Source organism: Pelmatolapia mariae, linkage group LG15, assembly GCF_036321145.2.
Source record: "Pelmatolapia mariae isolate MD_Pm_ZW linkage group LG15, Pm_UMD_F_2, whole genome shotgun sequence".
Lineage (NCBI taxonomy): Eukaryota > Metazoa > Chordata > Actinopteri > Cichliformes > Cichlidae > Pelmatolapia > Pelmatolapia mariae.
In genome coordinates this window covers 10,735,425-10,756,981 of record NC_086240.1, presented here as the reverse complement: position 1 = coordinate 10,756,981, position 21,557 = coordinate 10,735,425, and the positions used below count along the sequence as shown (strand labels likewise).

The 21,557-nt window shown below is 39.7% G+C and overlaps 1 protein-coding gene across 1 annotated transcript; it reads right to left on the bottom strand.

Moving 5' to 3' along the window:
* Window positions 1-1,234: 1,234 nt before the first annotated feature.
* rp1l1b (rp1 like 1b) lies at window positions 1,235-20,052 on the bottom strand. The gene is made up of 4 exons (XM_063495022.2): window positions 19,886-20,052; window positions 17,409-18,081; window positions 14,622-14,787; window positions 1,235-14,431 (listed from the first exon to the last, which is right to left on the bottom strand). The coding sequence occupies exons 2-4, from the start codon at window positions 17,901-17,903 to the stop codon at window positions 2,358-2,360; spliced, it is 12,735 nt and encodes a 4,244-aa protein (XP_063351092.1). The 5' UTR covers window positions 17,904-18,081; window positions 19,886-20,052; the 3' UTR covers window positions 1,235-2,357.
* Between the last annotated feature and the right edge of the window lie 1,505 nt (window positions 20,053-21,557).

Here is a 21,557-nt window from a genome sequence, read left to right as displayed (position 1 = left end):
AACACTGAGAGAGGCACATTCATCCGTTCTGTTTATCAGCTATTGCCAGTTACCAAAAGTTTATTCTGTTCATCTGGATGTAGCGTTTTCAGTGGGAGAAACGTTTCGTCACTCATCCAAGTGACTTCTTCAATCTCAGCTGACTGCAAGTTTCCCCAATCTTAACATAGAGCCATTCCCCAACTCTCTGTGAATGGTACTCATGGCCATTGATCAGTGGGCTTTGATTAGTGGTTGTTGATGAATGGTCATGAGAATTTGCATAATTATGATTAAGGAACTGACCTCCTAGCCCATTGTTCCTTCAGTGGGCTGGTTTCAGTCATTATGCAAATGTACTATTATATAACATTGGGGCTATAATTAGGGCTGAGATCAAGTGACCATGTAACCCTTAGTTACTCAGCAGTAGGCCTAGACTGCTGGGGCTTCCCATGATGCACAGAGTGTTTCTTGTTCACTCACCTTTTTCACTCTCACTACTTTGCATTTAATCATTAGTTATTATTAATCTCTGGCTGTCCTTTACAGCGTGTCTTCTGTCCTGTTTTTCCCCTCAACTAATCACAGCAGATGGCTGCCCCTCCCTGAGCCTGGTCCTGCTAGAGGTTTCTTCCTGTTAAAAGGGCGTTTTTCCTTCCCACTGTCACCAAATGTTTGCTGATAGGGAGTTATCTGATTGTTGGGGTTCTGCATTAGAAATAGTCTTAACCTTACAATATAAAGTGCCTTGAGATGGCTGTTTTTGTGATTTTGTGCTGTGTAAATAAAATTTTATTTAATTGAATCACAGTGAATTGTGATGAATTATTAGTATAAAGCATTTCAAACTGTGACATGCTTTATGAAAAATAGTCATAGCAAAAAATGTATATATATATATATATATATATAAAAAAAAATTAATGAGTTTTGAATCTATCATAGGTAGTTCCATAGTGTAGTGGTTAACACAATCACTTGGCAAGTGAAAATTTCCTGGTTCCATTCCAGCCAGACACAAATCCCCTTTGGGATTGTGTCAGGAGCGACATCCACCATAAAACTCTGACAAATTAAACATGCAGCCCCACACACTGTGGTGACCCCTTGTGGTAAGGGAGTAACTGAAAGTAGTTGCGATCTATTATAGGTAGTGTGCTTATTATGTTGTGGCGATTTTTTTAAGTTAAACATTTTATTTGGAAGCCTTAGTTTGTTGTGTGAAATCTCAGCTTATAAATGAACAACAAAATTACTTTCAAGTATGTTTAATATCAATATGTGCAGTACACTGAGCAAAGGTAATTCCCTGCACCACAGAAAATCACGTAGATTCTTCATGTAATTACAGCTGAATCATCTAAAATACATAAGGGCAGGATGTTGTGATACATAAAACCCAGCTCTGACTTTCATTACTTTTGAGAGATTTCCATCTGCTTACACTGATGGCGATCATCTTCAAGTTTTGCTCTTGTATATGCAACACTAGAGTACAAGAGTACATTACATACACAGCAGTACACCAAACACATAAATAAATATTATTAGTTTTTTCCAGGTTGCTGAGAAAACTCATTTTACAACCTTTTTTTCCAAAAAAAAGTGTGGGTGCTGTATAAGACAGGTAGAAGCCAGAATCCATATATAATTGATTAGAAAAGGTTCAAAGACAAAATATATTGAACCTGAGAATTATATATTTCAAAACTCTGACAAATAAATAAAGATCTCAATTGATTTTTAAAGAACTTTTCATACACAGCACCCCAACAGTTTTGGGGCTATGGAAAATTACATATTTTTTGCATGCTTATAATAGAATCAAAACCTATTTGATTAAATAGGATACATTCAAAAACACCAACACTCCTGCAGAAAATGTTAAGCAGCAAAACATGTAAAAGAACTGCAGCAATTCTGACAAAAATTGCAGTATGTGTGTGCATGTGTGACATTTGTAAGTTGTTCACAGGAACAGGACCATCCTGTCAAGTTTTGGAAAGCATAGCTCATAAACAGTGCCGTGTTCTGTCTAAGGCTCAGAATTGCAGGTGATATGTAATAAAATACTCTATAATTTAGTTTAGATATGCATTATATACATTCAAGTTTTTCATATTGTTGCATGAGCAGTTTGTGTTCTGCAGATACTAGAATTTGCTGTAGCATCTCATCTTGTGTGCTTATCATGTTTAGTGCTTGTTAAGTAGAGTGTAATAGTGCTACTTTAGATTTAGGATAATCTACATCAGTCCTTTTGCTTTTTTTCATTTAGGAGACCTAACCTAAAATATTAAGAATACCCCTCATTTTTTTCTCCCATGTCTCACTCTCTATCAGTCACCTTCAGCTTTGGCAGAGTCACGGTCAATTCAAAACAACTTCTTTTTCACACTCTTTGTCTCAAGGCTTTTAATGTCATCTTGGCTGTTTATTTCAGGCTCTGAATCTTCAATGTCAGCGTAAGTGCCGTCCTCAGATTCTGCGGTCTTTTTGATCAAAGTATCAAGTGGCTTTAGCGCTTCCTTAGGTACTATGTTAGCTACATCTTGATTGTCTATCTTGCTGGTAACCAAAGGAAGCTGTATGTCACCACTTTCTTCCTCTGGTTCATCTGAGTCTTCCTCTGCTTCGTCTTCTCCATCAGCTGAATCTCCCTCTTTTTCACTCCAGTCTTCATTGGGTGTCTCGGTTTCCTCATCCTCCTTTTCAGAAGCATTGGAATCCTCTTCATTATTATCATGACTTCCAACTGGGATGTTAATACATTCACATTGTGTAACATCATCCTCTGGGTTGTTTTCTCTGATTTCTTCTTTGGTTTCTGATTTTTCCTCCATCTCCTCATCCTCTCCTGGTTTAAGCTCCACTACATCATTAGTATCTTCTTGACAAGTGACATCACTTTCTGGGCATCCACTCTCTGGTTTGTTGGAATTAGTCTCTGATTCACTGACAGCATTCTGTCCTTCATCTTGCTCGGATTCATCTTCCGTATCATCTGTAGATTCCACCTTTCCCGTTTGAGTTTCTTCAGCCTCCTCTCCTGCAGATGTACCTTCTGCTCCAGATTCTTCCCTGCTGTCACTTTCATCAGTCTCATTCTCTCCTGCTTCAGGCTGTCCTGAGTCTTCCTCTGTGGTTTCATGCTTTTCAGTCTCGCCCTCTGTTGTTAAAGCCTCTGTGCAATCTTCACAAGTTAATTCATTTTCACCAGATTCCACCTCTTCCTTTCCAGGTTCTTCAGATTCGTCTCCAGTGGTTTCACCTTCTGCTAGCTTCTTACTGTTATCTTCATCATTTTCTTCTTCTTTACATTCTTCATTAGCACTGCTTTCTCCAATTTTTTCAGACGACTCTGTCTTGTCTGACTCATCACTGGTTTCATCTGCTTCCTCTGCCATTTCATCTTCACTTGTGGCAGCAATTTCCTTTTGCTCAGCAATCTCACCCTCACTCGGTTTTTCATCCATTCCCTTCACATCTGACTCATCTGAACTGGTGTCTTTGTTAAATTCATGCTCGGTGGCATCTGTCACATCTTCTGCTGCCTCTTCCCGAGTGACCTCAACAAAAGCTTTCTTCAGCTCATCTTCACTTGTGACAGCACTCTCTTTTGCTTCAGAAACCTCATCTTCTGACTCAGATTCACTTGCACTGGCGGTGTCCACAGCCACTGCTGTGTCTGAGTCATGTTCAGTTGTTGCAGCATTGTCAGCCTCTTCTGCTGCACTGTTATCTTCAGCTTCATTGTCACTTGTGGTTTCTTCCACGTTTTCATCAGCAGCAGCGCCTCTGTTAGGTTCATTCTCGGTTGAAACAGCAATCTCCGTTTCGATCACCCGCTCGTCTTCAGTTGTTTCTTCAGCTGGTTCTGTGGTGTCATCCTCCTCTGTTGTCTCATCTTCATTTGTGGTGGCATCTAGGTCCTCTCCTGAATCATTTTCAGTCACAGCACCAATCTCTTCTCTATTGTCAGCATCCTCTGCTTTAACAGCTTCCTCATTGTCAGTTTCTTCCACTGCAGTTTCATCCTTTGAGTCACCTTTTCCTGCTGTAGAAATCTCTTCCCTTACAGCTGTCTTGTCTTCAGCTGATGCTGCTCGATCTGGTTCTTCTGACAATTTGTTCGTGTAATTGTTTTCACCCTCAGACTCCTCTGCACTGATAGCAGGGATCTTCTCTTCATCAGTGACTGTTCCTTTTTCCACAACCTCATCTTCCTCAGATTCACGCTCACTTGTGGCCACCATGCTGCTCTCGACAGCTACATTTTCATCTTCAGCTGTGGATGCTTCGTAAGTGCCTTCCGTAAGTTCATGCTCACTTGTAGCAGTGGTCTCTCTTTCTACAAGAAACTCATCTTCAGTTGTTGCTATTTCAGATGGTTCATTTGACTGATCGTTACTTGTGACATCATTTTCCTCTTCTTCTTCATTTGTGGTGGCATTTAAATCTTCGTCAGAGTCACCTTCGCTGGTAGCATCAGTCTCTTCTCCATCATCAACCTTCAGTGATTCCACAGCTTCCTCACTCTCAGATTCATGATCAGTTGAGGATACCATAGCAGTATCTTTGTTTTCAATTTCATCTTCAGCATTTTCATGCTTTGATTCAGCTTTTCCTGTGAGACTAGTCTCTTTTTCTGCAGCTGTCTCATCCTCAGTTGTTGCCGGGTCACCTGGTTCTTCTGTAGATTCGTCACCTGTAGCTGTGTCAGTGCTTTCATCTACAGACTCGTCTTCACTAACGGTAGACATTTTCTCTTCCTCAGGGAGTATTTTTTCTTCCCAGACCTCATCTTTTTCTTCTGTGGTGGCTTCTACTGCAGTATTTTCATCTTCAGTAGCAGTAGCTTCAGCAGACTCCTCATCTGACTCATCTTCACTCAAACTGGCAATCTCATTTTCTGCAGTAAGTTTACCTTTACACCCTGCTTCTTCTTCTTCTTCTTTTAAAAATTCATCAACTATAGCTAAGTCTTCATTCACTGCTTCCTCCTGCATCATATGCACTCTCTTCTTTACCTTAAACCTCCCTGATTTACTGTCTTCTGGCATCAAATTTTGTTCAGCTGTTGCTCCTGCAACGTGTGTGTCTTCATCTTGAACCATGGTACCTTCAGCAACATCTTCCTTAGACTTATCTTCACTTGAGGCTTCAGTGTCTTCACTTTCAGCTTCTTCTGTGGGTCCATTTAGCGGTTCATCAGCTGTTGCATCACTTCCATCTGCTTTCATCAGCTGGTCTTTCCGAATTCTCATTTGCATGATCATCTGCATTGATGGCAGCAATGTATTCTTTACCGTTAACCATTCCTTCTTTGCTGCTTCTTCCTCAGGTTCATGCTTAGTATCAGATGTCAGAGTAGTCTCTTCTGTTGAAGTCTCTACTGTGTCTTCCTTAGGGTCATCTTCACTCGTAACCACAATATGTTTTATTAGAGCACTCTTATTATAATGTACAGCATCTTTTTGTTTTGGGAGTTCATCATTTGACCTGATAGCTTCAGCAAATTCTTCTCCATTTGTGGATACAATTTGCACAATTTTCCCTGATTCTTTTGGTTCATGTAACAATTCATCAGCTGTGGCATCCTTTTCATTAGCCCTCATCTTCTGCATGATCAACTGCATTGATGGCAGTTTTATGTTCTTTGCTGTCAACCATTCATTCATTGCTCCTCCTTTGTCATATTCCTGTTTAGCTGTTGATGCCACAAACGACTCTTCCACTGACATTTCTTCCTGAGTCTTATCTTCGCTTGTTTTATCATCTTTTTGTTTTCGCAGTTCATCACCTATGTCATTGGCATCATTCTCCTCCTTATTTTCTTCAGCAACAGTTTTTTCAGGCATTTCTTTGGCAGCATGTTCTTTTGCTTCATTCTTTTCAGAAACATCTTCACGAACTGCATCTTGACGCATATCATCTGCTTCCTTTTCATCTGCTGCAAATGTAGAGATATCTTCAGTGCCTGGATGTACTTCTCCCACTTCCCTTAAAGCTTTAACAATAACTTTTTCCACAAGGGTTTCTGCCGCTTGAGTTTCATGAATATTTCCAGGGTGAGATGCACACTTGATTGCCGTGGCAGCAGGTACAGTTGTCATCGAATCTCCCTGAAGAGGTGCCCTACACGTCATTTTTTTCTTAATGCACGATTCGCATTGACAGCATTCATCGTCGTTTTCACTGCGCTGATCACTGTAAGACGTTCCTGTTGCTGAATCGTCACTTTTTTCTGCATGTGAATCAGTCGATGGTTTGAGGTTGACCTTCAGTTTCTGTCTTCTCTCTTCTGCTTGTGTCGTTGAAACACGGGATTTTGTCTCTCTTGGAGGTCTTGGTTGGCCTTTTTGACCTTGAATTTTCCACAGTTCCCTGTCAATACTTGCTTGGATTCTTTTGTGAACCTCAGCTCTAAGTTCATTAATCATACTGTCAAGCTGCTCACTATCTCCCAGGTTCCATCGAGCTTTGAACTCATTCATCGCTTTGATATAATGAGTCATGAACTGTTTTTCAATTTTATTTAATAAGTTTAAGACCCAAGCAGGATCATCTTGTGAAATCATTTTAGCTAGCTCTTCTCTTTCTATGAGGAGAGGGCTCTCAGAGTTGCTGTTCTCTGAAGAATCGGTTTCAGCTTCTGGAAGTTTTTGGCCCTCGCTGAAATTTCTTGAACTCTTGTTTGAGGAATGTGGTGTTTCAGATTGTTCTCTTGGACTATCACTGCTTGCTGGATAATTTTCCTTTTGCTCATCTTCACACATTCCTTCTGCCTTTCTTACTGATGTGCTCTGAACATCTGCATCTGTTTCAACTTCACACACTTGTTCTACCTTCTTAAACATATCCACAGTGGCGTGAGGTTTAGAAACATCACCATTCACGTCATTGCCACTCTTTATACCATCACTGCTGTTCCCGGAGCCTGTGGAGCCACTGTTGACATCCACGCCAGACGATGACGTATGATTGAAATCATCATCTGCAAAATGGTGATCATCTTTCCGTAATGCATGTTCATTTTCAGGAGGATCACAAAGCCAAAGGGACTGAAGAATACCCATGAGTTCTTGATACCTTTCATTTTTCTCATTGGCATTTTTTGGATCATGGTCTATTAGCTGCAGCTTCACAAGGCAGTCCAAAAAACCTCTAGCTGAGGAGCTCAGCTTACGTCCATAAGCTGGAGAAATTTCTGGTAAACTGTTGCATCTGTCTAGCTTCGGATTTAAAAGGACTTTCATCACTTGTATGGAAGAGTTAAATACTTTTGAGGCATTGTCTGCATCAGTAGAGGCGTTATCTTCCTTTGGTGTTTCTTTGCTTGTTTCGCAGTCATTATTAGGAACACATTTCTTTGCCTCTCCTTCTACTGGGCTTTTTGAATTCTCAGTTGGGTTGTTAACAGTATCCGCTCTGTTAATTTCTTCTGTTGTGGGGACAGTTTTTGGTCCATCGCAGTTTTCATTAAATTCCTCTACGTCATCTAATTCACCCTCTGCTGGCAGTGTTTTCAGCCATTCATTTACAACCTCAGTAGGGGATGTGTTGGGTAGGCTGGATGGGACCAGGTCAAAATCATCAACTTCGGTGCTCTTGTGCAGATATTTGCTGCTTCTGTCAGTTTTCTTGTCAGTGACACTTCCACCACTTTCCTTAGTATCCAGGTCACCGTTTATCCTGTGAGGAACATTATGTTTTGATTGACTGTGTGCTGGAGACTCACACATCTCTTTGATGATATCTGAACTAGACAGAGTTTGTGACAAGTCACTTTCATTTGACTCTGTGTGAGATATGACATGTTGTTCATTTTCTTTCTGCTGCTTTGCTCTCTGACTTGTTTCTGACATTGCTGAATGTCTTCCAGAGTTTGATTTGGCAGCTGGATTTTCTTTGTTCTGTTTACCTGACTTGATTGTTGTAGAGTGACTGCTGCTTTCGTGCAAAGTAGATCGGCTCTTTTCCTTTGGCTTCATTACTTCTAAATTTAGTGGAGAAACACTGGTCCGCTCAGAAGAGACATCTGCAGTTGTGGCATTTTTCTTTCCACTGATCTCAGATGTTTTGGACTTTTTTGAAGAGGATGAAGCCTTGGACTTCGTTGACATGCCTGTAGGCGCTCTGTTTTCATTTTCCCCAACGGTCACGATGGGGACATCTGATTTGCTTAATATGTCAGATTTTGTTGATTTTACTGACCTTTTTGATTTTGCTGACACAGCACTCTGTGCTCTCTCAGATATCTCTTCAGTATTCTCTTCATTAGGATGGCCAGAACTGTTTGTAGTAGTGATTTCTGGACCTTGTAATTTATTTGACTTTGATGAACTAACTGATTTGGTTGACATGGCACTGTCATCAGCTTCTTCTTCATGTCCAACCGTTTCAGTGGCGGTTGTTCCAGATATATTTGATTTTTTTGTTCTTCCTGAGGTGTTTGACTTCACTGATAAAACACTTGGACTCCTCTGTGCTGGATCTGCCTTATCAGCTACCTGCTCCAGCACTTTTGATTTCCCTGATTTTTGAGAAGCTCTTGTTTTTGTAGATACTGATGTTGCATTTGACTCGGTAGACATTGAGGTCATTGCTCTGTTCTCTGAGTCTTCTGCTGTATTTTCATCAGTGTCATTTAAACAATTTTCAGTAGATATAATGGAGGCACCAGTTGTTTCTTTCTCCACATTCGCTTCATGATTTTCTTTGCCAACAGAGAGTTTTGACTTAGCAGTTTTTGAAGAAATGTTGGATTGCAGTGATTTGGTGGATCGGGCTGATTTTGCTGACAAGGAGCTTAGAGATCTCTGTACAGTCTCCAAATCATTGGCATTGTTGCATTCTGAAGATATTTCACATGTTGTCGAATTCCTTGATGACACAGAAACATTTGATTTGTTTAATTTGGCCGACATACTGCTTGGTGACCTCTCCTCAGTTTCTTCTTCAGCATGTTCCTCAGCAGAATTTCCAGCAGAAGCTCGAGATCCTTTTGCAGATCTCCTTGAACCACTTGACTTTGCTGACATAGAACTTTGTGCTCGCTCTACATTTTCTTTGTTAGCTGATGTACAACTTGTTGTTGTCTTTGCGCTTTCTTCATCAGCACTTCCTTCACCTGGAAATGTGCCTTTTGATTTCATAGATCGTGTTGAGGCATGTGACTTTGCAGATCCGGCTGAAATGGCGCTAGCTGCTCTCACTACATCTTCTGCCACATGCTCTTCAGCAGACACATCAGTGACTTCATCAACGTCTTCAGTAATATCAGAGGCATGTGACTTATTGGATCTTTCTGTAACATGGGAAATATTTGATTTGACTGACATTACACTTGGAGATCTTTCTTCAGTTTGTGATTTGTTATTATCTTCATTGGAGTTCTCACAATTTGGTACATGAGAACATTTTGACTTTTTGGATTTTGAAGAAATATTTGACCTTATCGTGTGTGTTGACAATGAGCTCGCTCTTCCCTCAGACTCTGCATCAGCAATCTCAGTGCTGTGTTCAGAAGGGATGTTAGTAGCTTTTGATTTCTTAGATTTCACAGAAACATTTGACTTGGTTGATTTTGCTGATTTCTGTGATTTACTGCTTACAGGTCTTTCAGTATGATCAGAATCATGAGATATTTCTTCTACTGGGGCAGCCAATAATTTTGACTTATTGGATTTGGCAGAAATAGAGGACTTTGCTGACATTGCACTTTCTGTTCTGTTTTGAGGTTCATCCTCATCATTTCCTTGCGCTGGTGATTTATGCTCTGAAGCAACTTTTGAAGCTTTAGATTTTATAGATATAGTAGATACATGGGATTTAGGTGTGGTGACTCTCTCTTCAGCTGGAGGCTCTGCTGAACATTTTGATATATCTGATCTTTCAGAAACATTTGAATCAGCTGAATGGAGTGACATTGAACTTACCGATCTGCTTTCAGTGTGCTCCTTATTATTTTCCTTTTCTGCAATGCGATCACATTGAATGGCAGAAGATTTTGATTTTTTTGAAACTTCTGAAGTCTTTGACTTTGCTGATTTTGCTGAGCTGACAGACATATTGCTTGGAGACCGATCTTCATGGTCCTCCAGATCACAAATATCGTTTTCAGCTGGACAATGAAATACTTTTGACACTGAGGATTTTTCAGAAATAGCTGACTTTTCAGTTTTGGTTGACACTGCACTCGGTGCTCTTTCCTCAGTTTCATCTTTAGGGTCTCCTACATCAGCAATATGCGCAACTGTGCCAGACTGATCTTCAGAAGCATTTGATTTGACCGATATTATAGAAGCATGCGATTGAGTGGATTTAGCTGACAAAGCACTGGGTGATCTCTCTGCAGACTTTTTAGATCTCTCAGAAACATGTGACTTAACTGACTTGACTGATAAGCTGCTTTGTGCTCTTTCTTCACTTTCATCATAAGTCTTTCTGTCCTCTTTAATTGGAGCATCAACAGATCGTTTTGACTTATTTGATCTTGCAGAAATATCTGACTGGACAGACAATGAGCTCATTGCCCTCTCTTCAGTTTCACCCTTAACACTTCCATCCTCTGTATTGTCAATGCAGTCTCCTAAAAGAGCTTCAGATATATCTGATGTTCCAGATGTTGCAGAGACATTTGACTTTGCTGATTTTCTTGATCTAACTGACAGATTGCTTGGAGCTCTCTCTGTGGGTTCCTCATGATCAACTTTATTTTCTTCCATTCTTGTTGATCTACTAGATTTTCCAGAAACGGTTGATTTTTCAGTTCTGGCTGAAATTGCGCTCTGTGATCTCTCTTGAGTTTGATCTTTGCCATCTATTTCATCAGTATCACTACACAGAACTTCAGAAATATTTGATTTCACAGATTTGTTTGAAGTATGTGACCTTGCTGATTTAGCTGATAAAGCACTGGGTGATCTATCTGCAGACTTTTCAGATCTATCAGAAACACGTGACTTAGCTGATTTGGCTAATAAGCTGCTTTGTGCTCTTTGTTCCGTTTGCTCTTTGTTATTTTCTTCATCAGCACTCTCTGACTTTTCTTTAGTTGATGCATCAGCAGACTGGTTTGACCTATTTGATCTGGCAGAAATATCTGACTGCGCAGATGCTGATCTCATTGTGCCATCTTCACTCTCCCCTTCAATAATTCTTTCGTCAGAAGGGTCAACATTGTCTTCTAAGACAGCTACAGAAACATTTGATCTCTTTGATGCTGAAGAAACATTCGACTTTGCTGATCTTTCTGATCTGACTGACAGATTGCTTGGAGCTCTCTCTGTGTGTTCCCTAACTATATTATCTTCCAATATCGTTGATCTACTAGATTTTGCAGAAACTGTTGATTTTTCAGTTCTGGCTGAAATTGCACTCTGTGGTCTCTCTGGAGTTTGATCTTCACCATCTATTTTATCAGTATCACTACACAGAACTTCAGAAATATTTGATTTCACAGATTTGTTTGAAGTATGTGACTTTGCTGATTTAGATGAGAAAGCACTGGGTGATCTATCTGCAGACTTTTCAGATCTGTTGGAAATATGTGACTGACCTGATTTGGCTGATAGGCTACTTTGTGCTCTTTGTTCTGTTTGCTCTTTGTCATTTTCTTCATTAGAGTTCTCTGAGTTTTCGCTACCTGGAGCATTAACAGAATGATTTGTTGTGTTTGATCTTGCAGTAATATCTGACTTAGCTGACTTGGAAGACATAGCACTCACTGCTCTCACTTCACTCTCGCCTTCAACGATTCTTTCCTCGGGATGGTCAGCAAAGTCTTCCAAGGAAATTTCAGAAACCTTTGATCTTTTAGATGTTGCAGAAGCATTTGACTTTCCTGATTTTCCTGATCTGACTGACAGATTGCTTGGAGCTCTCTCTTCATTTTCCGTATGAACAGATATATTTTCCTCTTCATGATCTTTTGACTTTGGAGATTTTGCAGAATTAGTTGACTTTCCAGATCTGTTTGATATTTCACTTTGTGCTCTTTCCTGATTTTCTTCTTCACCATATCTTTCATTGGCTTGGCAAGCACAAACTTCATATGTTTTTGGTTTATTAGATGTGTTAGAAGCACGTGACTTCGCTGATTTAGCTGACAAAGCACTTGGTACTCGCTCTGCAGATATTTCGGAAACTTGTGACTGTAGTGATTTAGCTGATAAGCAGCTTGGTGGTCTTTGTTCAGTTTCCTCTTCATCATTTGCTTCTTGAAGCATCTCAGTGCCTTCTTCTTTTGATTTAAATGATGTTACAGAAATATCTGATGTAACTGACAATGAGCTCACTGATTCTCCTTCAGTCTCACCTTCAATATTAGTTTCTTCAGAAGCATCACCACAGCTTTCAGGAGTAACTGCAGAAGCATTCGATTTTAAAGATTTAGCAGATGTGGTTGATGCATTGCTTGGAGGTCTTTCTTCATATTCATCATTAACTGCAGCCTTTTCTTCAGCTTCAGTATCGGTGGGCGCTGACATATTAGATTTGGCTGAAGTGTTTGACCCTTTTGATTTGGCTGACACATTGGACTGAACTGATTTTACTGACAAAGAACTTGGTCCCCTCTCCTCTCCCTGTTCTCCGTGTTTGGATCTGCTGGATTTTGCAGAAATACTGGACTTTACAGACTTTGCTGATTTGACTGACAGTATGCTTTGTGGTCTCTCTCTGCTTTGCTCTTCAGTATTTATATCATCTGATGAACCGACACATTCAGTTGCATCACGAGGATTGGGCCTCTTGGATCCTTTAGATCTTGCTGATGAATAAGAGTTAACTGACATGGCACTAGTTGCCTCCCTTGTCTCTTCTGTCTCATCGTTTAACTTTCTAGATGTTGCAGATTCATTTGACTTGACGGACCTAGCTGACATTACACTTACTGTTCTTTCAGATCTTTCCTCTGCATTTCCTGTATGTGGCTCTTCAGATGCGCTTGACTTTGTAGATTTTGCTGAAGTGTTTGAATTCCCAGACATGGTGCTTTGTGTTCTCCGTTCAGTTTCATTCTCAGCTGGCTTTTGAATGCTTTCTTCTGCAGATGCCTCAGGTGACTCTACAGAAGAATCTGAAGCAGTTGATGTGACACTAGGTGTCCTCGGCTGAGTTTCCTCGTTTGTTTCTTTTTCACCTGGGACAGAAGATGCCCTTGATCCTCTGGATTTAATAGACATCTCTGACCTTGCTGAGATGGGACTTATTGGTTTTTCTTCTTCAACATCTTCCTCTGATTTACGTTGTTTAGGTTCAGACTTCACAGATTTTTCAGATTTGGAGGATTTAACAGACATGCTGCTCAGTGCTCTTTTGTGTGTTCCATTGTCATCACATGCTTGAGATCCTCCAACTGCAACATCCAAAACATCCGATTTGGATTTTGTCGAGGCATTTGAATGAACTGACATGGCACTTTTAGACCTGTTCTCCTCTTCATCCTTTGTCTCTGGGTCCTGTATTTTGCCAGACACAGTTGATCTGCAAGAGGCATTAGATTTTAAAGACATGGCACTTGAACAATCTCTTTGTATTTTGCCTTCCTCTTCAGCTCGGGTGTAGATTTGTCCTTTTGTATTTTCTTCAGATACTCCACAATGACAAGCGTGTGAGGGTTTAGATTTTTTTGACTTGCTAGATTGTCCTGAAGCATTGGATGTTGTATCTTGAGGACTCTGGGGTGGAATTTGCCTAGTAATGGATCTTGTTTGTTCTGATTTCTCATTTAGACAGTTATACAAAGTGGAAGATTGCACATTGCACTTTGGCGAGCAAGCCTCACTCCCGATGTTGCAATACTCTACAGTTTCAGCTGCCTCAATAGTCTGCTTCACACAAGTCTCTGTCTCCACCACTTGTTCAGTAAGCTCTTCGCTTGATCTAGATACTACTGTCTTTCTAGAGACCACTGTATGTGAAGATCCACTTGAGCTAGATGTTTGAATGCGGCGACTTGCCCCATGTGTTAATGGTACATTTTTCCAGATTTCATAATCCTGGCAGTGACCGCAGCAGTGAGGACAATGAGGTTCTTCTTGATGTCTCTGATAGTGCTGACCCATGAAATGGTCATCTGGCTGAACAGCAGAGATGTTTTCAGATTCAAGATAGCTCGGAAAGTATGGGTTATTGTTTCCTTGGTGGTAGTCACAGGTCCTGCCTGTGGTCTTTCTTACTTCCGTGGACCAGTGCACTGTTTCATCATTTTGCAGTCTAAAGCGCACTTTCATCTCCATTGATAAACTGCCATCTTTATTAACACGAACACGTTTCTCTATATCATCTTCCCTCACCCCGTCACCAGTGGGTGGGCAGGAGTTGACATTGTCTGGTGAATCAGTTCCATCTGGGCCTGACTTGTCAGATGACACTGACTGCCTGATAACTTTGTTTCCAGATTCCAGGTTTGGATGGATGACACTTTTCTTTGAAGGGAGTCCTTGATTTTTCGCGCAGCAATTAAAGAAAAAAGACAAATATTTCAAATTAGGCCTTTTGTTAAAGGTGTACGTTAACAAAAGTCATTTAATTTAGATGCTAGAGAACCATCCATAGCATATCTTTCAGTACTTCTACTTTGTAGTTACTACTTGTAAGAATGTAATTATCACTTTAAGAGTTTTTCCTACTCTCATGTCCGTCCGTGCAGCCACCGGAGCGTGACCTCACACTCAGCTTTGGAAGTTTATCATCGGATGTTTTCCGAAAGTTCTCCACAATCGATGGGTGAGAAGGCTCCCGGCCGACACAGACAAGAATGCCGGGGCACTGCAGAAGACTCTGAACGCTGTCGATCTGAAACCAAATAACGAATACGTTTGTTTACAGTTTACTGTTATCTTTAAAGGAACACAGGGAAGATGATTTAAAAAGAATGCCATCGTTAATTACAATTAATCAGCAAAAGTAAGAATTTAATGCCATCTGAAGAGTGAAATTATGAAGTTACCCTTATCAGTGTTGTCAGATTCTGATTGATCTCTAGCTGCCATTGTTTTGATCCAAAACAATCTAATAGCTTCTCGCTATATACTGTAGGGGAAACATCTTTTCCCCCTTTAACAATCTGATCTGGCACACTAATTAGAGTCCCATATTTCAATCAGGACCAGTTAAAAGTTATACCTTTGGTTTTTGGGCTCTTTCTCACCTTCCCATCCGCACAGCAAGCTTAAGGTGAAGAGCACAATGATCAACTAGATTAATTTAGAAACAGTATAACAGTGATGAGGTGAGATGAAGGCGGGCTATAGAGCGCCTTGCATCACCTGCAGAAACTCTAGGAAGGCTAAAATCACTTAAATAGCGCTCCCTGTACAAGACCTGGCGAAAGGATATCCAGATGGGCCATGAGCTGAGCCATCAGCGGATGAGAGCTGGATTTGACAGCAGCTGATGTACATATTGGGATTACATAACAACATATTTGTGAAAATGGATGTCATACTAAGAATGGGAATACTGCATGTTTTTGTTTCCTAACATTATGAATATATTTTAAAATATTTCAGTGTCATTTTGTTACGGTGATTTTAGTCAGGTGGGGTCTTTCTTTTATTGAGTAATGATGATAATAATAAATATCTTCATTGTGTCAGGACACTGCCACCTCTTGAGCACAGTGGCAGAGTTCTAAATCCCTGCCAAAGAAGGGTGTGAATCATGCAGTGAGTCAAGACAAAGCATCTATCCTAATCCCGGATGATCTCTGTGAAATGACGGTGCATTCGTGCGATGATGAACTGCTATTGTGAGCAGCATCAGCATGGCTCAGCAGTACTGGCAGCTTGCTGAGTGTGCAAAAGAGTTTGACTAAATGTCTGCGTAATTCATCTATATTAATAAAGCTCAGACACAAAGATTTAGTTTGTTTTAGGGTACCTCCAGCTATTATCAAAAGTTTGATAATAAAATTGGACATCATGCAAGCTAATTATCAGCATTAGGAACACTAGTCTCTTACGTCAGAGATGATTAACCTGAAAAAATTCATATTAATCTCAGGGTACAGAGTGTGTACTAACCTTTCAAACAAAGGCCTAGCAGGAGTAACCTTCTTGATTAATATATGTTTGTTGTTTTTGATCCTTTTTTTCAGATTTCAGAGAATGCAATCTTTTAAGGTTTAAGGACTTATTTTGTTAAGCATTAATAAGTGAATGAATTAAATCCTCTTATAAGTATGTTAAATATGTCTGTAACAGAATTAAACGACCAAAACACTCTTAGAATAATATGAACCTGTAATATTGCTCTTTCTATGTTGTTAATATTAAACACTGCCGCTCATGTTCTCTACTGTCAGTCATAAAATGCTGTGAAAGCATGTAGCCCCGAAGTATTGAGTGTTTTGTTGATTTTTATCTGGCTCATGTACGGCTGGTTGTGATGACAGTGCAGTTCTGAATTTTAAAGCCACTGCTGTTAAAGGCAGATGAATGGCTTCATCTGTGGTCACACGAAGCCCAGGTGAAGATAATTAATTGCCATGGTGGAAGACACATTTCTGAGACACCTCTGGTATCAAAGTAGGGGAGTTTCAACGTTGACCTGTTTCTTCTCTCTCAAAAATAGCACTGATATGATCAAGATTAATGGGTTTTGGAGCAGTCTCCACAATCTGAATGCATGGGTGAGGGAATATCCCCATTTCATTCCCTCACACCCTCATAGTATCTTATCCCACTTGGCTGGGATTATAACTATTTGCAAAGTTGATGAAATGATGCTATTTATTTATTGACTTATTATGAACGTGCTTGTTGTACAATAAAGAGGCTTATAGAGCAATTAAACACCAAGTAAAATAGAGCATCTTGTAGATTTGAATGTACTAGTGTGCAGATTCCTGTTTTTACTGAAATGCTTTGTTGGAGGATCAAAAAAATCTCTTGTAAGTGTTCGCTTCTTTTGAGATCTAATGGTTTTATAATGTTTTATTATAGGAAAATCAATGCACGGCTTTGTGGGATTCACAAGCTTTGTGGGTGCTGTGGACCAAATTATTAGATAAAAATTAATATGGAGTTTAACAATGATTTGTTTTTTTAAACTGTTTTTTTTAGTCATCATTGTAAATAGTGTTTCCTTGGTGTATTTGCTAACACATTTGACTTGTATGCAAAAGAACCTTGGTTTAAGACACAAATACAGCCTCAGGGGTCACAATCGAATGGTCCCAGTCCCAAGTCAGGATAAACGAGAGGGTTTCATGAGGAATGACATGCAGTGTAAAAATTTGTGCCTAATTAACATATGGTCCTTGGTCCTAACCAAAACTTCTTCCTGAAAGTAGTAGGAAACCATTCCTGTCTAAAGTCTTATCTAACTCCTGTGATTCAGAAGGTTTGTGAGAGAAAATCAGGAAACCAAAACTTAATATGTGATCTTCTAGCTCCAGCTGTTTATGACCTCACCTTGTGCCCGCCCACAGTGTACAGCTTCCTGATGTGGTACTGCATGAGCTCGGAAACCTCCTCTAAGAAAAGCCCAAAACTGCGTAGACCCCTGCGGTGCAAGATGATGGTCTTTCTGAATGAGGGGTCACTGTTCTTCACCAACACCAGTTTCTTACTGTATCGGTGATGATGAATGTGGCGTTCGTGGCCCAGAGGTGTTTCTTCAGGCCTGCTCGGCCCACTGAGAACATAGTGGTGTGGATGGTGGTGGTGACATGATGGGTGAGTGTGATAGAAAGGTGACAACTGAGTCTCTACTGCTTCCAAGGCATGGGCGTGTCTACACTCTGAGCAAAGATAGCATTCGGCTGTGGGTTCATGATGGGCCACCATGCCATGTTGGGGGATTCTGGGTAAGCGGGTGCTGTGGCGCTTAAAAGGAATAGAAGACCTGTGGGTGCCTTCGCCTCCTACAGCGTCAAAGCAGTGAAAGTGGCGTCTGTGGGAAGACATTTTGGACTGTGGTGACGTTGATGATTGGGTCTGTGCTCAGAATGGAGGAAGGATGAGCTCAGGTGAGCAGAAGAAGGGGGCAGGTCAGCTTTGGCAAACAGTCCTGAAAGGTTGCCATGTTTTTCTGCAGCTTGCTAGGGTGAGGTGTTGCACCGCACATCTGCATCACCTCCCCTCACTAGAAAAAATGTGGAAAAAATAGATGAAAATGCATGCGTTGAGAGGAGATTACATTAGAAACATCTTACAAACAAGCTTTTCTGATTTCCATTTGACCAATCACGTTTGAGCAGGTAAACAGCTGGTGTGGAGGGCAAAAAAGGGCCACATTTGTTGAAGCTAATTTAAATCCACTAACTATTGTCTGATGATTAAATACACACATTTAAGTCTGTTAGTGTAAGAAGTTTGATACTGCTCTACATTTATCTTGTCTTATTTGTAAACAAAAATTAAAAATAGCTGGTGTGTCATTTTATCCTTTAATATGTTTAGCCAGTGTTCCAGTAAGGCTTTCATTTCAGTATTTCTACATGTCCACATTTATGACTGAAATAACACAGACAAAAACATATTCCAGTTAAAATCGGATTCATTAAGAGATTTACACCCAAATCAATTACACCCCAACAAAAAATGTGACATTATATATTGTGACACACGCAGCATGCATGTGCCATATATACAGACTGCTTTGAAGATCAAAGAGTGCATAAAGGCAGGGATAATGAGGCTACAGCCACAAATAAATCCTTAAGTGACTTTAAATAACCAGCTTAAGTCTCTGCTCACAGTCGAAGTGGACATTACCTCAGCGACTGCGCCTGTCACTGACAAAAATACACTCTCGAACAGCTTCTCCTGCAATTAAAATTCAAGGATTACCTAAAAAAAAGCAGAAATATCTGCAATAGGCACAATGCAGCCTTACTGTGACAATACTTGGACGTAAAGTCAATTCATTGTTGCCGGATGGAAAAGGGATGCATGCCCACTATGAAATGCACATAAAAATGCCACAGATTTTTTTTTAAAAATGGTAAAATAGGCTAAGCTTGACTGACACCTATAAAGAACAGGCTTGGCTGTTATCCTTGTTCTTGTATTAGTAATTTTTTTAGTCAAACAGCAAGTGTTTCCTGAAGCTGAACATTTCCAAAGAGAAGAAGAGCCAGTTATTTTGTATTCTCGCATGTCATGTTGCCATTTTAGTCGTTTAACTTTTAAGTCGTTTAACATTTAAATATCCATTTATATCCCCCAAAAGGTTTTTGATTATTGAAGCCAAAACATGAGTCGAAAAGGGTTTTTTTGTTGCCCACAATCAGGATTATGAATGTCCATTTCACTTAGTTTATGTGTAAATGTTTATTTTGATTCTTTTATAAATGTATTTAATCTGAATTATATCATCTGTGTTCTATACTAATTAAGTACCTCAGTGTCCTGTTATGTGCGACACTGAATGCTGACACTGTTTTGTGTCAAACATTACAGGTGTCACTTCTATCAGTGTGAACTGATAGTTTGTATGTGTTTGTATAAACTGGATGGTTTATGGAAATAAACAATTTCCAAACTTTAATAATGCACATAATATTTTCTTTTAAAAAATGCCTCAGTGTAATATTCAATTTAATAAATTGAATGCCAGTTATCTACCCTACAAAATTTGTTGGGTTGGATCCCTAGAATAATTCCAAGCATCCCAGCAAACTGTGGCTCCCAGAAGAGTTCATGTATGCAGATGGGTCCACTGAGTTTAATACGTAATGTTACAACATGAAAAAGAAATTACCCAGCATGTCTTAAATACTTAATGTGATCTCACGCAAGTGAAACTGCATGTCATCGTTGCAGTCATTGCATTTCTGCTGTGGAAATTATATTAATTTACCAGCAAGTTTAAGTGCAGCAGCTCACTCAAAATGTGCAGTAACTACAGTCAAAAGCATACACATAATCAGAGGCAGTATACTCACATGATCCACAGTTTTAGTCCAGGCAATTAAAACAACTCCCAAAACTATAGAATGTGAGATGTAAACTCCCAGAGAAGCACCATGGCTATTGCAAGGAAAGAAAAGAGAAACCAATGAAAAGTCCTCCCTGGGGAAGCGGGCCTACCTGCTAATCAGATACATGGGATGCTAAGGATAGACTGAAAAGCCTTGCTAATCACTCTGAGATTGGACTGAAATCTGCTGAGGCTTTGGACACATGACTTGGACTTCACCATTGCATAAAGGGTGTTAAACACCCTAAGTTAAACACTTAGAAAGCAACTGCAGGCTCAGTAAAATTCAATGACTAAGCATGATACCTTGTTTTACCTTCATAGCAAACCCTTGTTTCCGCTCGAGATAGGGACTACACACATATATATATTTATGAGCTGAATTGGCTCATGACAAAGCTCTGAAGCATTTTTCTATTTTGTTTTTCATCTTCCTTTTCCTCTTATTGCTTCCTTAATGCCCAGAATAGCTTTCAACAACATTGCCTGGTCTTGTTGCTCAGGTTTTCTTAACATTTGTCACAGTGACAGTGGAGACAAGAAAAACCATCTCAGGCCCATCACTGTCTAAACCAACTCTGACTTGGGTTTGCATCAATCGTTGTCAAAAGGCAGAAAAACCAAAACTATCTTCTAATTCAAAGATGGATATATATATATGTATATATATATGTATGTATGTATATACAAACTACAAAACATAAATTTTTGGTCTTTTATATAACCCGGTCCTTTCAGTCTTTATTGTAGTCTGCTGTGCCCACAATTTAAATATACAGTCTTGTCAAAAAGAAAGTACATCGTCATCATCAGTTCTAAGGTTTTAAATATCAAAGCATTAACAATGCAATAAAAAAAATATACAAAACGCGACACATTACACTGTGTCAGCTTTTTTTTAACAAAACTCTATCAAAAAGCAGAAGCAGTGTGTGAAATGCTAAGCACACCTTTTGATTCAGTTGCTTATAGAACCGCCTTGAGAGGCATTAACTTGTATTGATTGTTTTCTGTTTGACTTTATCAGTCTCTCACATCGTTGTGGAGGAATTTTGGCCCACCCCTCTTTACAACATCACTTCAGAGGTTGGTAAACGCCAGTTTATGCACAGCTGTCTTACGGTCACACCACAAGCACATTTTGATTTTGATTGGGTCCCTGCAACACCTGGATTCTTGTCTTTTTCAGCCGTCCTGTTGTAGATTTGCTGTGTTTGGGATCATTGTCCTGTTCCATGACCCAGTTTGCTGTCAGACAGATGGCCTTACATTTGACTCTAGTACTCTAATACTTTAGTTTTACAGAGGAGTCCATAGTCTGATACAACTTCTTCATATACCTTAGTATAAATAGCAGTGTAAAAAAACAATGGGAAAAAATATTATTATATTCAACCCTTTCTTGAAGTGCTTTGAAAGTAATTTTGTTACTGTAACAGAACTAAAGATATACCTCCAAAAAGATGATTTGATTGGACATATAACTTAGTCTCACTGTGATTTCGTTTTAAGTCGGCCTTATTATCTCATAATAAGATGAGAATCTGAAGCATTTATTTGTTGGGTTTTTGTACATTATGACTAAACATCTCCACTTTGGTTTCATCCACCCATTTTTTAAAATTATCTCTGAGTAC

Coding starts and splice junctions, on each gene's coding strand:
- rp1l1b (XM_063495022.2), bottom strand. CDS start 17,903: ATGTCTTCCCACAGACGCCACTTTCACTGCTTTGACGCTGTAGGAGGC. Junction 14,788..17,408: donor ACACTGTGGGCGGGCACAAG/GTGAGGTCATAA, acceptor ATTTGGTTTCAG/ATCGACAGCGTTCAGAGTCT. Junction 14,432..14,621: donor CTGCACGGACGGACATGAGA/GTAGGAAAAACT, acceptor CGAAAAATCAAG/GACTCCCTTCAAAGAAAAGT.